The following is a 16343-nucleotide window of genomic DNA, read 5'->3' as shown; positions in this document are numbered from 1 at the left end:
TAGAGGATTTTGCTTTGCAAACATGTGTATTAGGCAAATTTGTATACATAAATGTCCATATTAGGACAAATTCTCACTAAAATCCTGATCAACTTTCACGGGGACATTTTCCTTTCCTTTCTTTCTTTTGAAAAAGAGATCTGAACTTAAGATTGAAAAAATGAGAAACCAACAGAAATAAAAAATGACAGATCTGTTAACTCCTAGTTGTGGTAGAAGAGAAAGAGAAGGTATTTGGTTAAGAATCCTTCATTATTCTGTACATGAACAATACCAGCAGACAACTGGTCGAAAGTGTCTGTGTTCTCTCTGCTTTTGACTCATTAGACAGCCTTAAACCAGAGAAGGTTTAATGTTTTTCAAGTACACACATAATGTACTTTTATGCCTATTTAATCTATCCATGTAACAAACAGGTGTCTCTGCAAACTTAATTCACACCTGTTTGATTTGTGAGTGGAGGCAGAAAATAAAGAGACAAGAAAACCATAGTTGGAGTAAACTAAGGCTGTTTTTACCAATACAAAATGATCTGCACAGAATGAAAATGTGCAAGAATCTAATCACTTAACTGCTAAGCTTGATATAATGGATGAACCAATCCTGTATGTTGAAGGTGAGGTAGTCATATCTTGCCTACCCCAAACCCACCTGTTCAGGCAAGGAGGGGACCTTTTGGTGCATGCACCCATGATGCAGCACAACTCCTTGTGAGAAGTTAGGGTCAACAGTGATCAATCTAGTGTAGCATCCTGTTCTCACAGTAGCCAACTAGATGCCTATGGGAAGCCAGCAAGCAGGATCGAAGGCCAAGAGCACTCACCCCTCCCATGGCTTCCAGGAACTCGTATTCAGACTGGTGCTGGGCAGTCTAATGTTTGTAGCCCAGAATATCCTGGTAGTGTCCCTGATGCTTTCTTCTTTGATTAAAAGGTTAGGCTCTTTCATTATTCCAAACCTGGCCACGCACGCACGCACACCCACACCCACACACCTCCATCAAATCTGGGACTGAAGAGCTGAAGAGGCTATTTATTATTATAATTCTTATATATCAGTATTGAGATTATAGGCATTCCACCGTTCCTCCAAGGAGCTCAATGTGGCGTTCATGAGTCTCCTTTTCACCATGACGTCCTCACAACAACCCTGAGAGATATGATGAGAGACGGTGACTGGCCTAAGGCCATGCAAAGAACTTCAAGGCTGAGTACTGACTTTAACCTTGATCTCCCAGGTCCTAGTCTACATAGTCTTCTTAATATCCTTCTAGCACATTCCCCATTCTGGAAAGAAGAAACAGAAGTGAATAAGCTGGGCGAGGGGAATCATCTTTCTCCATAGATCTGGAATTTCATGTGAGCCCTTGTCAACAGACCTGTGTGGCACCTTTAAGACTAAGCAGTTCAGGTTGCGATCCTGTACATAATCAGAGAGTAATAGCCACAGAATTCAGCGTGACTTATTTCTGAGTGACGTACAGATTATTTGGCATTTACCCACACTAACAAGTTGTGACAGCAATTCCAAGCCAATGTAAGACAGGTGTTAAGCATTTCGACAACTGCAGTGTCTGCTGTTTCTTTGCAAAGGAGGAAGACAGGGTGAGAACAGGAACAGGTAGAGGCCACACAACTTTTCTCCAATAAGAGAAGCTACTATGACAGCAGGGACCTTTTCTGAACCAACACAAAGAAAAACCACACCCTTTTCAGTTTGCGTAGATGCTAAGTATGTGCACAACCACAGTGCTTAAGTGAGCAGCAGCTCACTTATAGGCTTCATTTGTGTTGACGTCCTTGCCCACTTGCTGATGCCCTGGGGGTGGAGATACTAAGACTCATCCTACGTTAGAATAGATCAAGGGCCATCAAAGTAAGTTGATTGCTCTTAACTTAGAATTGCCTGGAAGAGCATGGTCTATGGTTTTAGAGGCACGCTTAGCTCACTTAACCTTGGGATCCTTTGCTAAAAGACTCAGGGCAGATAAAATAAAGTACTTTTCACACAGTGCATAGTTAACCTATGAAACTCATTCCCACAGGAGGCAGTGATGGCCACCAACTTGAATGGCTTTAAAACAAATTCACGGAGGAGAGAGCTATTAATGGCTGATAGCTGTGATGGGTATGCTGTGCCTCCACAACTTTAGGCAGCAATGCTTCTGAATATCAGTTGCTGGGAATCCAAGGAGGGCAGAATGCTATTGTACTCAAATCCTGCTTGCTGATTTCCCACAGGCATCTGGTTGGCCATTGTGAGAATAGGATGCTGGACTCAATGGGCTATTGGTCTGATCCAGAAGGCTCTTTTTATGTTCTTATTAGCTCTGACTTGGCATGAAGGAGAAATATGATTCAGTTCCCCTTTTAATTCTCACTCTCTCAGACAAATATGTGAACTGAAACCCAGCCATCCTTTGAAATTTACACTTCTCTGAAATTTGCAATGCATTTCTTCAGCCAAGTAATGTGTACAAAACTGCATATATTAGTGAAAATGATTCAAAAATCCATTATATTTGAGGAAATTGCTCTGCATATGCTCTGTATATTTCACAAAATAAAATGCAAAACTACACTGGAATAAATTCACAATAAAACGCTGATGAATTTTCATGAGGTTTTTTTTTATTAAAAAAAAAAATCTTCAAATTTAGTCACTCCAATGTAACTGCATGAAGCACACTTCCTGCGATTAACACATGTTGGGGGCTTTTATGTTCAGTGATAAGTGATACAAAAACAAGGGTAATTTGTTATGGTGGCGTCATTTTTAAGTAAATAAAAACCACATCATTTTAACTCCTTTTTATCACTCACCAGCTCAAGTATGTAGTGTGAGCTACTTCCTTTAGTGATTCTTTGTCTTCATTTTTCCACTGACCCATGGGCTTTCTTAGCAAAGAGAGAAAGAGAGAAACATGTCAGTCTGTTAGAATGAGTAGTTTTCTTAAATGCTATTAAGGCACACACACACACACACACACACACACACACACACACACACACACTTCCCAAACCTATGTAATCTGTGCTCACTGAGTGTTTTAGTAGATAATTTCATACAAAATGTAGAGTCCAAAATATACTTGCAAGTAAAGGGGAAGTTGGACGATGTTTTTTTCACTGAGGAAAAAAAAGACAACTCATAACCCATCAAGCTGAACGCAGGCCACCCAGCCATGGATTGTGGTTTACCAGGAGCTTGACAGGCCCCTGCATTTCAAGTCCCAGATGAGTGGCAACAACAGGAGATGTACTGAGCCCACTGGGGCTGCTATACATGGTTGGTAACCTGCATGCAGTTTGGGGTATCACAGATTGTTTAGACCTGCTCTTGGTGAACCTTTTTTCTTTCTTTCAGAATTATAGCTGTCTTGGTCACTGTGAATGAGGAGCCCAGGAGTTTAATGAAAGAATGTTAGCATCCTTTGATAAGTGAAAATCACTATCCAGCTTTTGTAAAGCAAGATGCATGAAAAGTTTGGGAAAGGGACAGCATCCAAGTACTTGGAGAGATCAGGGATATGATTTTGATCCAAGTTTACAGTTTGTATTCAGAGAGGAAAAGGAGAGAAAAGTTAGTTATTTGGGTATGTGGGTGTTTGGGTGCATGTGTTATGCTTTCTTTTGAGAAAATGAAGGATTGCTGGTTGTGCAATCTGCTTATAGCTGCCCAGAGTGGCTGGGGAAACTCAGCCAGATGGGCGGGGTATAAATAAATAAATAATAATAATAATAATAATAATAATAATAATTATTATTATTATTATTATTATTATTATTATTATTATTATTATTATTATTATTATTGGAGTATCTCTGCCTACACTGAAATCCTCCTTACATACTTGTAATAACACTAAATATTTAAAAATGTATTGTAAATCTCTCATCCAGAGGTAGGAATGGATAAACCCGTCAATTTCATTTTCTCTCAATTACTCATTCTTCCAGTTTTTAGTTCACCACTGTTCTGCACTGTTGTTGTTGTTGTGGTTTTCCGCCGAAGTGAAAACTCATAAAGCTTTTTTAATTTAAAAAGTGCATTGCAAAATTCAGAGAAATGCAAGTGCTGAAAGATAGCATGTTTTGGATTGTGTATTGGTTCTCGTTAAAATGCAGACCAAACCAAATTGATCCTATATCCCAGTCCAGGGGAAAGTAATGGTGCGATCTTATGCACATTTGCTGAAAAGGAACTATCCACTGTGTTTATTTCACTTGCTGAAAGTAAAATCTATTGGAAATGTTTGTAGCTAAATATTGTTCTACTAACAATGGAGTTATCAGCATTTATTTATATAATCTTTCTCCCACTTTTCAGGCAGAAAAGAAAGAAAGCATCCTGAAGTGGCTTTATGTGACATCAAACAAAAATTCAATACAGTGCTGATGGTACATCAAGGGTATATAACCCAAGGCCCTCCAGAATTTATTGGAGGCCAATTCCCATCAGCCCCAGTCTGCATGTCCTATGGTCAGGAATGGTGGTACTGGCAGTGCAACAGCATCTGGAGAGCAGCATATTAGCCACTCCTGCTGTAAATAAATGGAAATGAGGGACAGGCCCTGTCCTTAGGATTATTATTTTTAAAGGATAGATACAACATAGGCTACAGGAGAGGAGAGGTAGAGGAGGTGGTTCAGCTTGTGCCAGAATGAAATGCTGGTTTGTAAATAGGGACATAAGAAAAAATGGAATTGCTTCTCGTGTTAATGCAATGCTCCCAGATGCAAATCTCCTTCCCCTCGAATATACATACTAATGCACATTATCAGGGTAAATGCATTGCAGACAGAGAGAGAGAGAGAGAGTCTCTCTCTGTGTGTGTGTGTGTGTGTGTGTGTGTGAGAGAGAGAGAGAGAGAGAGAGAGAGAGAGAGAGAGAGAGAGGGAGGGTGGGTGGGAGACACTAAATAATTATTATTATTTCCCCAGCCACTCTGGGCGGCTTCCAACAAAATATTAAAATACAATAGTCCTTCAGAAATTAAAAGCTTCCCCAAACAGGGCTGCCTTCAGATGTCTTCTAAAAGTCTGGTAGTTGTTTTTTCCTTTGACATCAGGTGCGAGGGTGTTCCACAGGGCGGGCACCACTACTGAGAAGGCCCTCTGCCTAGTTCCCTGTAACTTGGCTTCTCGCAGCGAGGGAACCACCAGAAGGTCCTCGGCACTGGACCTCAGTGTCCGGGCAGAACGATGGGGGTGGAAACGCTCCTTCAGGTATACTGGGTTGAGGCCGTTTAGGGATTTAAAGGTCAGCACCAACACTTTGAATTGTGCTTGGAAATATAGTAAACATTTCTAAAATGTACAAACGTACTAAAATGCTGATGAATTTACACAAGGCCTTTAAAAGAAAAAGAAAACTTACAAACTGATGCAGAAATCTCAAAAACAGAGAGAAACAAAAAGTGAAAGTTTTCTTTATCTCTCCTTAATTGGCTGTTGGATCAAAGTTCTTAGTTGTGGGGAGGGGGACAGAAAGAGAAGCAATCTTCTCAGGCTGATAGCTGGGATCAATGTGGTCATCTTCTTCCCATGGTATTCTACCTGAGATGGTGGAGGTGCAGGCCCCTCAGAGGTCCTTTGTCCTCTAGACACTGGCAAAAGCAAGTCTTTAAGCTCACTTGTGCAGTCTTATGGCAACTGGCAAAGCATGTAGGATAAGAAGTAAAAAAATATTTTTTTTTTTAAAAAAATTATACACTACTTTATTGTGAAAGCAAACAAACCTCAAAGAAGATTACAAAAAGATAAAACAATCAGAATTTTGATAAGAAAAATTAGCTACAGTAATTTCAAACTTTCAAAAAGCTAAAATAGCAATAAACAGCAGGGGGGAAATAAACCAGATGAAAACTTGCATTAACTTTCTAAACATCTGAGTAAGCTTGTCCAAATAAAAACGTTTTTAGCAGGCAGCAAAAAGAGTACAGAGAAGTCACCTGCTTGATATCAGTAAGCAGGGCATTCCAAAGTGTAGATCCTGCCATGCTATAATATCAAGTTCTTACAAATGTGGAACCGGGATTATGTGGCACCTGTAACAGTACCAGCAAAGCAAAAACTCTGATTCCCACCACTGCATGGCAAGAAGCATGGAATTATCTGTTGCTCACCAACAAATCTTTAATTCCATCGACAAAGTTTAGCCAAGGGTTTTGTTTCTCTGTAAGCAATGCAAAGCTGGTATTTACCCCAACAAGAGGGCAGGGAAGCGGACTGCTTTGGACGTGAAACACAAAAATACAGCTCTTTCTTGGAGAGCTTAGCCTACTTTTTAGATCCTTGCAGCAAGCAAAGGTAACAAGTAACAGGGGGGATGGCTTGAATAAAGAGTAAAGAGAGTTACTGTAATAAGCTCATGTAATTACCGGGAGATGGCATTCAGGTAGCTCCATTAAGGGAACTACCTGAATACATTTAAAGTCCTGTGTTTGTACACATTAAATTAACAGGCTTCATTCAGGAGCGCTGCTGTGAACAAGGACCAGCCATCTGAAAGAGGACAAGCTCTTTCTCTCTCTCTCTCTTTGTGTGTTTACGTGGGTTCTGGAATGCAGATCCTACAATGAGGGCAAATAGACCCCCTGTTCAAATTCTCAAGAAACAACTGCATCGCGTAAGTGGTGCTGTTGCCAGTGTAACCAAATACCTGCAGCGGCGAATATAACGCTCAAAAAGGAATCAGGTTAAAGAACAGACAGAGCAGCATGAAGCCAAAGGCAAACAGGAGTGTTGTTCGAAGACTGTGGAAAGTAAAAGCACGGAAGAGTTGGGAAGGGAGGGGAATATATATATTGTTTCTTTGTTGGTGTCAGTGAGAAGATGGAGCAATCCAGTAATAACAAAAAAGAGGAAAGAAACTGGGAGAAGACTGCATTGTGCACCTGAGTTATAGCTAAGGGATTTTGAAATCCCATACCAAAGATATTCAAGGAAGAAGACAATCATTATCCAAAGCAAAACTAGGCAAGGGCAGAGCCTGCCCACCTCAGATACAATCTCAGCCTCTCTCCCTGCTTTACCTTTCACAAATCTATCCATCCCAGGTGCAAGGAACCTGTGCTCCTTTACATGTTGCTGGACTACAACTCCCATCAGCTGCAGCCAGCATGGTCAATGGTTAGAGATAATGGGAGTTGCAGTTCAGTAACATATGGAATCACACAGGGTCTCCATCTTGCACTTTGGCTAGAGCGAGAAGGAAAATTAATAATGCTAGGATACTAACAGTGCTGTGCTATACATTTCTATGCAGAAACAAGTCTTGTTGTTTTCAATAGTGCTTACTACCTGACAGTTTTACAGACTTAGGATACTGAATATTCCACAACATCTGAAGTTCCATGCTTATGCAGATCTTCAACAGAGTTATGAATATTCCCAAAACTGTGAATATTTTGTTAGTATCTATCTATTTATCTATCATCTATCTATCATCTATCTATCTATCTATCTATCTATCATCTATCTATCTATCTATCTATCTATCTATCTATCTATCTATCATCTATCTATCTATCTATCTATCTATCTATCTATCCATCCTGTTGTTGTTTTAAAAAAGAGATATAAAACCATCACAAATAAATCTTCAATCTGTTTAGAGGTTTTTTATATTTTAGAAAATCAAGTTAGTGGTATATATACATACTTGATAAGAAAAGAAAAGAAATGCTAGGTTTCTGTGATTTTGCATGTGAACACCTTGGTCTCCACTTTTCCAATTTCACACAACTTACATTTTGCATCACTTTATATTTTGCATTTATTTAGGATTGCCTTAGCATACATCAAATTGACAGGCTTAATTCAAGATCATTCATCTTGCAATGAATTAAGAGCTATTCACCTGAATGAGGGTGATAGCTTTGGAGCCTTTGGTCCTGTGTGTGTGTGTGTGTGTGTGTGTGTGTGTGTGTTTCCATTCTAAGTATTGTTTTTATTAAAGGAAAAGCTAAACTGCCCCCAAAATGATGAAAGGGCCAAAGATAAACTGAATAAGGAATAAAAGCCATTTATTGGAATTTTGAAGATTGTTCTTTTCTTCTTCTTTTACTTCTTTGCTATACACCAAGTTTGCCCAGCAACTAACAAATGGATAATTGACTTCCTTTTCCAACAGTCAGTCTGAGTGTTGTTTCGGTCCTGACTTCATTCAAACAGAGCTTTCAAACAAAAATTTAAATTGTTTGCCTACGGTAATGTAATTTATTTCAATAAGATCAATGCTGCCGTGTTTGAAATGTAACAACAAATGTCTGTGAATCGACCTAAACTCATCTTAATGAATTGCTGGGGTCGGAGGGCTTATCTATTGCTTGTAATCACAAATGATCAACAAGGCAGCAATGAATGCAGAATGAAATTAAGAGCGGATTGCTCCTTAAGAAGGGACCATTTGTAAAAGGAGTCCTCAGCATATTCTGATGAGGATAAACCTTCACGTAACTCTGAAATCATTTCAACTGGAAGTTGTGATGTAAATCAATGCACTAGTGAGACGAAGAAGTTCCTAATTTGGCCAGACATGCTGTGGTTTGAAAATTCATTTTAAGAGGAATTTGAGGTGATTTTATATCCTTTTATTAAAAGGCTTTGGTTGCAGAAGGTACCCCAAGTTCAATTCTTATCAAGGCAGGGCTGGGGATGTTTCCTGCCTGAAACCATGGCATTGTCACTGTAGACCATGGGTAGAGAAAATCAGACCTGGGAACTGAATGTTGTTCTACAGGCTTCTCTATATGGTTCTTGAGACTCTCTGTAGGCCGTGCACCTGCCCAAGTCCACCCCTCACTGGACCTCCTTTGCAGTCTACTCCAGTGTTTTTTGCCCAGCTGGGGTGTGTACTTGAGCTGTAATTGCTGGGTAAAAGAAGGAGGCAGAAGTGTGTGTGTGCATGTGTGTTTGTAGAGAAATCTCTCTGTGTGGCTAGAATGTAGCTGACTGTTCAAAGGTAAGAACTACAGTCTAGTAACTTTAGCCTCTGGCTCCTCCCACTAGCATCATGCTGTCCTGAAAGGTTCACCATACTGGAATACAACCCTTGAGCTACAAGAGGGTTATGCTACCTTCCTAGTGTAGACAAAACTGAGTAAGATGAACCAACAGCATGATTCAGCTTAAAGCAGGTCCCTCTATTCCTAGACTGTTTTGCATGTTAAACTGTTATTTATTAACTTTATTAATATTTACTAAAGATCTGTTGCAGTCTTTTCTTTTCCTAGCGAGGTAACTGAATTTGCAGAAGAGTTTCAATGAAGTTAATAACTTCTTTCAATCCATTGCCCACCAATTTACTTTGACCCACAGGTATGATAGTGCAACATTTGGAATTTATGCCAGAAATATCAATGCAACTAAGTGCATTATATATGATCATATGCATTGTCTTAACTGCAGAAAATCAATGAGATGATGTCTATAAGAACACTTCATCATATTTCATTCTTTGCTTTTACCCCAAGCATATTAAATGTGGTTGTAAGAAAGCACTGTTGATTTCAAGCGAACCACCACATAATGTGCAAAATGGCAGGGGTGGGCGGTTAGTCACATTTAATTGACATTGGATTTAATGTGGCTTGCAGAATAATTTTATCTATGGTTAGTAGGATGGAAGTCACATGAGCCTCAATGGGATTTTCGCCTATATTTTAGGATTGCAGTTCATCCACCACCACCTAACCACAGAAGGCAGACCCACCCAGAAGAGGGCCTTTAAAGACCTCAAAGAATACTCAGGTTCACATTTACAACTGCAGCCGTTAGAACATCCTGATCCTATGCTTTATAGTTTTAGTCTAATTCCATGAATCATACCCCAAAACACAATGGGAGACAGTATTGATCTTCCTATTTTTATTTAAAAAGTGGCTGGGGAAACCCAGCCAGGTGGGCAGACAACAACAACAACAACTTGCAAGATACGTTCCTACAGGCCTACACCAGTCTACAAGCTGGTATACCATATTCTCATCTGATTACAGTACCCAAGTAGTCTTCAAGGGCATATGACCTGGGGAAAGGATCTGAGAATCTAAGACAAGGGGAGAGAACTATGTCAGCCTGAAGGATGCATTCCCTTCTAAACAACCTTCTGAGGGCCATATGCCAGTGGTTTCTAGGGCCAGAGGCAAGAGTGGGCAGAACAACAAATGCAAATCTTACCTTCATAGAATTGGCTAGTTTATACACACTCACAAACCCTTCTGTATTATTATATGGCATTTTCCAATTACGCAAAAACTTTTAGGGTGTGAAGCAGGGCCTGCGAAGGGTGTGGCCTGGGGAAAAAATAGAGGACCAAGTAGAGAGAGATGGGTGGCCACATTTAGCTCCCAGTCCTCAGGTTTCCCAATCTAAGGAATCTTTCCTTAGGAGGAGTTACAGAACCCCCTTTCAGATGCCATTAGGAGTGCTATTCCCAGGTACGGTCAGCTCACTTAGTGCAGTCTACTAATATATCTCATCCAAAGTAGAGAGAATACAGAATTCACATACACTAAGTGATTTCTGCCAAATGGGTTTCTTGGCACTGATGCAAGGAAGCATCTACCTAATGTCAGGTTACGTTCGTAAGCATCTATTGAAATATGTCTTATGTCTCAATACAGCCTAAAATAACACAGGAATCAAGTTAGGCTTAATGTGAAATCCATTTAAAACATGAATGTTGTTTCTTTTCCCTGTTGTGGTTGATGCCACTTTTGTGCCTGGCAGTACCAGCTTTTCCCACAGAGCTATTCTGAGATTGGATTCAATTGTGGCTAATGAATCTTGATGCATTAGCGATGGCTCAATGGGAACTTAATTGGACACTTCTGAGTTGAGAGAAATGAGTCTAAATCTCCTGTCAAATGTAGATTTTCCTTCTCCCTTTAAAAATAAGCACCTGAAGGAACACAGTGCTTGCAAAAATGTCAGAAGATCAGCAGTTCTGGTCAGCTAATTCCTGTTCCCTTCCTCCTGTTTGAAGTGCAACAGCAGAGATTATTTAGTGTGCAATGCAAAGGTTAATTCTGTTGATGTTGAGGTTAGCTATCCAAGAGGGGGACAGGCAGAGGCTGATTTAGGGCAGCATGATGTAGTTAATTGAGCAGAACGGAAGGTGAGAGGCAGGGGGCATTGAATTTTGGCCTTGCACAGGGTGCCATTGGAATTTGAAAGACCAAAGTCCACCACTGGGGAAAGGTAGAGGTGTCACTTAGCAGCCAGAAAGGATAGCATGATCTTCACTGAGGTAGGGCATTTCCTGATGAGTCCCCTACCCCCATATGTTTGGATGACTGCCTCCCTGCTATGTAGAAGGTGTGAAGTTTTTTTAAAACAACAAACTCTATCTCTTGTATGGAGCTAGAAACTTCAGATTGTGGGGAAACACAGAGATGGACACCTGTTGATCTGCTAATGTAGATGTGTGAGGAACACATAAGAGAGGATTATACTTTCATCCAATAAAGAAAGCTCTTGCTCCTTAATTTTTGTTATGATGGACAACACACTAGTTTCTTGCTAACTTGATTTTCCTTTTAATTTTTCAGGAATCTCTGAAGGCAACAAAGCCTAGACTTCTTTCTGCCATCGAGGCAATTCCTATTTATGTTTACTGTGCTCTAGACTCATGACGGAGCTGTAAGTAAATCTTCTTTGCCGCATGATGAATCGGATGACTATGATCTGGAAGAAAGCAAAATAATTGTTTCATTGTTGGTCTGATTTGCTTAACGTGTGGAATGATGCCAGAAAGACTAACAGAAATGTTTATGGATACGTGGGCTCCATTAGTAATATTATGGATTACTGCATTCCCATCTATGTACATGGCTCCAATGAATCATTCTCACGTATTACCGAGTGGATCCAGCAGAGGACTAAATGAGCTAAGTGAAGAACAAAGAGTGTTGAACCGTTCCAAGAGGGGCTGGGTATGGAATCAAATGTTTGTCCTGGAGGAGTTTTCTGGACCAGAACCTATATTAGTTGGCCGGGTAAGTCAATATTCATATAACTTCAAGAAGACGGATGGCAAATGTTCATTTCTTTGGATTCTACCATCATACTGGCTACCTAATCCAATGATCTATGAATAACCTGACATGATACCGCTGGATTAGCATATTATCTGGCATCTGACAAGTTTTCTGTATTTAGTAAGGGCTATGCTCATTGTATAATAGTGGCAATGTAATCATTATCATCATTGTTATTAGTTGTTGTTGCAATACTACATGAGGGCAAGGAGATGAAAGTGCATGATTTGGCCTTGTTGTCATGGGCAAGATTACAGTGAATGTTGCCCACTCTCCAAAAGTACTGCTATCATATGCATATATCAATATTGAGCAATCAGCACCACAGCACCCAGAAAGCAGAAGGTGCATTGGGCCAGTCCCAGCTTGCAGGATGATGAGGTAACCTGCTTCAGGTGTCATCAGCAGGGGTGTTCAGCATAGATGAAAAGAGGAATGGGTTTCTGAAGGGTTTGGCAAGATTTTAGAAGTATTGTCCCTAGCCAGAGCAGATGGGGGAGGAATTTGGGTTCCATACAATATACTGGGCTGATGATGAAAGTAAAGCTACCATACTCAGAGGGATTGAACTAAAGTAGAGTATTGGTGCAGGTACAGAGGAGAGTCATGTTGATTTTGAGCCAGGATCGGAGCTGAGAGATCAAATGGATTAAGGCAGGGAACTGGGTAAGAAAGGACCAAATGTAAAAGGAGGTATCTTCTGATACTATTAAGTGGTAGTACAATCCCTCCACCCATGCGAAATAAATAGATTTCAATGTCAGAATAGCAATTTAATTCTGCCTGTAATAATATAAATCTTCTGTTTTCATTGCTAATGATATGGAAACAGATTGTAACGTTCCCATGGAATCCAAGGACAAAATGAAAAAGAGTAAAATTAATAAAGAGTTAGGCAGAACACTATTGTCAATCACAACATGGAGAAACTACCAACTACTTAAGTTATCAGAAAGCCTTAGTAACCACAACAGAAACAGTCTGATCAGTGTAAACATCAGGTCTTGCATCTTTATGTGCCAAAAAGTCAGGTAGCTACCGACCGGTGAGCTTGACATTGATATCAGGGAAGATCCTAGGACAGATAATTGAACAGTTGGACTGTAAACATTTAGAAAAGGATGCTGTGATTACTAAGACTTATTCAAAAATAAGTCATTCTAGACCGATCTGATTTCTTTCTTTGGATGGAATTAAAACTTGGTGGATCAGGGAAATGCTGTGGACATAGTGTGTCTTGATTTCAGAAAGGCTTCTGACAAAGTCCCCCATGATATTCTCACAAGGAATCTGGTAAAATGTGGGTTGAATGAGGTAACTGTTAGATGGATTTGTAGCTGGTTGACTGACCGAACCCAAAGAGTACTCAATAATGGTTCCTCGTCATCAATAATGGTTCCTCGTCATCCTGGAAAAAAAGTGGGGTGCTGCAGGGTTCTGTCCTGGGCCTGTTGTTGTTCAATATCTTTATAAGTGGATGAAGGAATTGAGGGGATGCTCATCAAATCTGCAGATGACACCAAATTGGGAGAGGTAGCTAATGCTGCAGAAGACAGAATCAGAATTCAAAATGACCTTAACTGATTGGAGAACTGGGCACAAGCTAACAAAATGAATTTCAATAGGGACAAATGTAAGGTTCTGCACTTAGGCAGGAAGAACCAGATGCACAAATATAGGATGGGGGACACCTGGTTAACTAGCAGTACATGTGAAAAGGATCTAGGGGTCTTGGTGGACCACAAGCTCAGCATGAGTCACCAGTGTGGTGCAGCAGCAAAAAAGGCTCATATTATTCTAGGCTGCATCAACAGAAGTATAGTGTCCAGATCACAGTACTAATAGTACCACTCTATTCTGCCTTAGACCACACTTGGGATACTGTGTCCAATTCTGGGCACCAAAATTTAAGAAGGATGTTGACAAGCTGGAATGTGTGCAGAGGAGGGCAAACCAAGATGATCAAGGGTTTGGAAACTAAGCCTTATTAGGAGCGCTTGATGGAGTTGCGTATGTTTAGCCTGGAAAAGAGGAGATATGATAGCCATCTTCAAACATCTTAAGAGCTGTCACATGGAGGAGGGAACGTGTCTGTTTTCTTCTGCTCTGGAGGGTAGGACTCAAACCAATGGCTTCAAGTTGCAAGAAAGGAATTTCCGACTAAACATTTGGAAAAACTTTCTGACAGTAAGAGCTGTTCAGCAGTGGAACAGACTCCCACTAGAGGTGGTGGACTCTCCTTTCTTAGAGGTTTTTAAACAGAGGTTGGATGACCATCTGTCATGTATGCTTTAGCTGAGATTCCTGCATTGTAGGGGATTGGACTAGATGACCCTTGGGGTCCATTCCAACTCTAAGATTCTATGATTCTAAGTCACTTCCACCACATCTAAACTGGGTCATATAGCAGAGATAAAGAAAAAAGGGACCAGCAATGTGTCGTTGTGTTGTCTGATATAATTAGTGTCAGGGCTTTATTTGCACTAGCAAATAAAACACGCATTCACACATTTGGTAATTTAGGGACAGAGTGAGAAACATTTTGTGAAAAGCCATTTTTACCTGGGAGACTATCCATCCATTTGCTGCCATAGTTCTTTTTTTCTGATGCTGTTTGGGTATCATTATTTTAATTCCATTTACTACTTCTTTCCTGTATTTACAATATAGTTGATCTCAGCTAACTGGAGGTGGGACGGCTCACAAGCTATGTAGCTAGTCATATTAATCTATGTGATGACGGACCAGCTGAAATTAGGGACAAACAGGACCTTGTTGGGTCATACGGGTGGTTCCAGCCAGTTGGGGAAGCCATAGTGAGTGTGGCAACATCCCTGTTTTGAGACAAGCAGTGATCTCCTCCAAAGCCAAACCCTATGCCAAGCCCAGACTGTAGTGGAATCTAAATGTAAAAAGGTAAAGGTACCCCTGACTGCTAGGTCCAGTCATGAACATCTCTGGGGTCAAAAAACAGTGTGCAAGTGCTTTTTTAAAAAATGCATTGAATTTGATATAGTTGCCATGTAGTGTCACAGTAGTATATTGCACTTTACAACACATTCAAAATGTTTTATTTGCAGCTTTATAGTTGAATCCTCTGTCATAAGACAGCAGAACTCTGATGTTGCTTCATCAACAGTTAGCCTTAGGAGTTTTTCACACTTACCATTTATAGTAGCATAGCTGCTGGGATTTTTTCCTGATTTTTTTGACATGCTGCCACATCATGATGTCATTATTCTATAGTAACAAGCCCAAAGCTACAAAAAACCCCAACATTTGTAAAAGATCTCAGTATTGGATCCTCAATATTGTCATTTCTGTGACATGGATACAAGCATAATCCTGGTTTCTATGTGGAGTGGTTTGGGGTTGGTGGGCATGGTTTGGGAGATGTCTGTTTTGGGCCCCTTCCTTCTGATAGATATGCACTGTCAATTTATGAGCTCAGTTCAGAGGAGAGATATGGCCGGTAGAAATGATGGTACAGAGTCAAGGTACTGTCCATCACAGCAATCATTAGCCGCGGTCGAAATTTCATCACAATGACCAGGTTCACCACAGCTCAGATAAGACATATACGGCAGGTTTTCTTCTTAACTCCTACAGTCCCACAAGATTAGAATTCCAGAATAATTGGCAATAAATACAAAAAGTGATGCAAGGGCTATCCCCATGTGCATGTGGATAATTCTGAAATTTACTGGCTGGAGGAACATGTGGGTATTTAAGGGTTGTGACTACGGCCACAGGACTTTTCTCAATTTGGGCACAGCACAATATTAGTGTGGAAAACTAACTCACTTTCTAATAACAGTGACATATGACTGAAGGTGCACTCAGTCAGCTACAAATTCACTCACAAAAAGTCAAATCAAACAGCAACTATACAACTATGAATGGTTGTGCAGAAAGGCCCTTAGACTGAGCCTTATATAGAAGCAGCAGCTCCGTTTGAATTGTAAGCTGTTCCTTTACTGAAGCCTCTTCAGTTAAAGGGGCCCAACCTGCAGTCTGAAAGAGCAAGAGCGACTCTGGTTGTACTTGAACTTCTGTGATGCTGAGTTCAGGAGGGCCTACTCCTAAACAAACAATTAAAGCCTAAGTATGCTTGCCTTGGTGCTGTGCTATGACTTTTGTGGAATAATTGTTGCCTGCAGTCAGCAATGCACAATTGCAAGTATACTTAAAAAACAACAACCAAGCATTGAGGGCAAGCTGCTTTGCAGAAATATAATATGCAGTGTTTGCCATTCCTAAAAACTGAAACTGCTCTGAAAGATAATAAGGCTCTGTCATG

The 16343-nt window shown here is 40.3% G+C and overlaps 1 protein-coding gene across 4 annotated transcripts in view; it reads left to right on the top strand.

The window, feature by feature from the left end:
• LOC128419203 (cadherin-8) overlaps positions 1-16343 on the top strand; it is a 230619-nt gene that overhangs the window by 8058 nt on the left and 206218 nt on the right. For all 4 annotated transcript variants that reach the window (XM_053399626.1, XM_053399624.1, XM_053399625.1 and 1 more), the window contains exon 2: positions 11555-12001. In XM_053399626.1, coding sequence (XP_053255601.1) covers positions 11747-12001 — 255 coding nt within the window. In that variant the 5' untranslated portion in view covers positions 11555-11746. The remainder of the gene's footprint in view (positions 1-11554; positions 12002-16343) is intronic.

This window comes from Podarcis raffonei, chromosome 8 (genome assembly GCF_027172205.1).
Source record: "Podarcis raffonei isolate rPodRaf1 chromosome 8, rPodRaf1.pri, whole genome shotgun sequence".
NCBI lineage: Eukaryota > Metazoa > Chordata > Lepidosauria > Squamata > Lacertidae > Podarcis > Podarcis raffonei.
The sequence above is the reverse complement of the archived record's forward strand: the minus strand, read 5'-3'. Positions and strand labels throughout refer to the sequence as shown.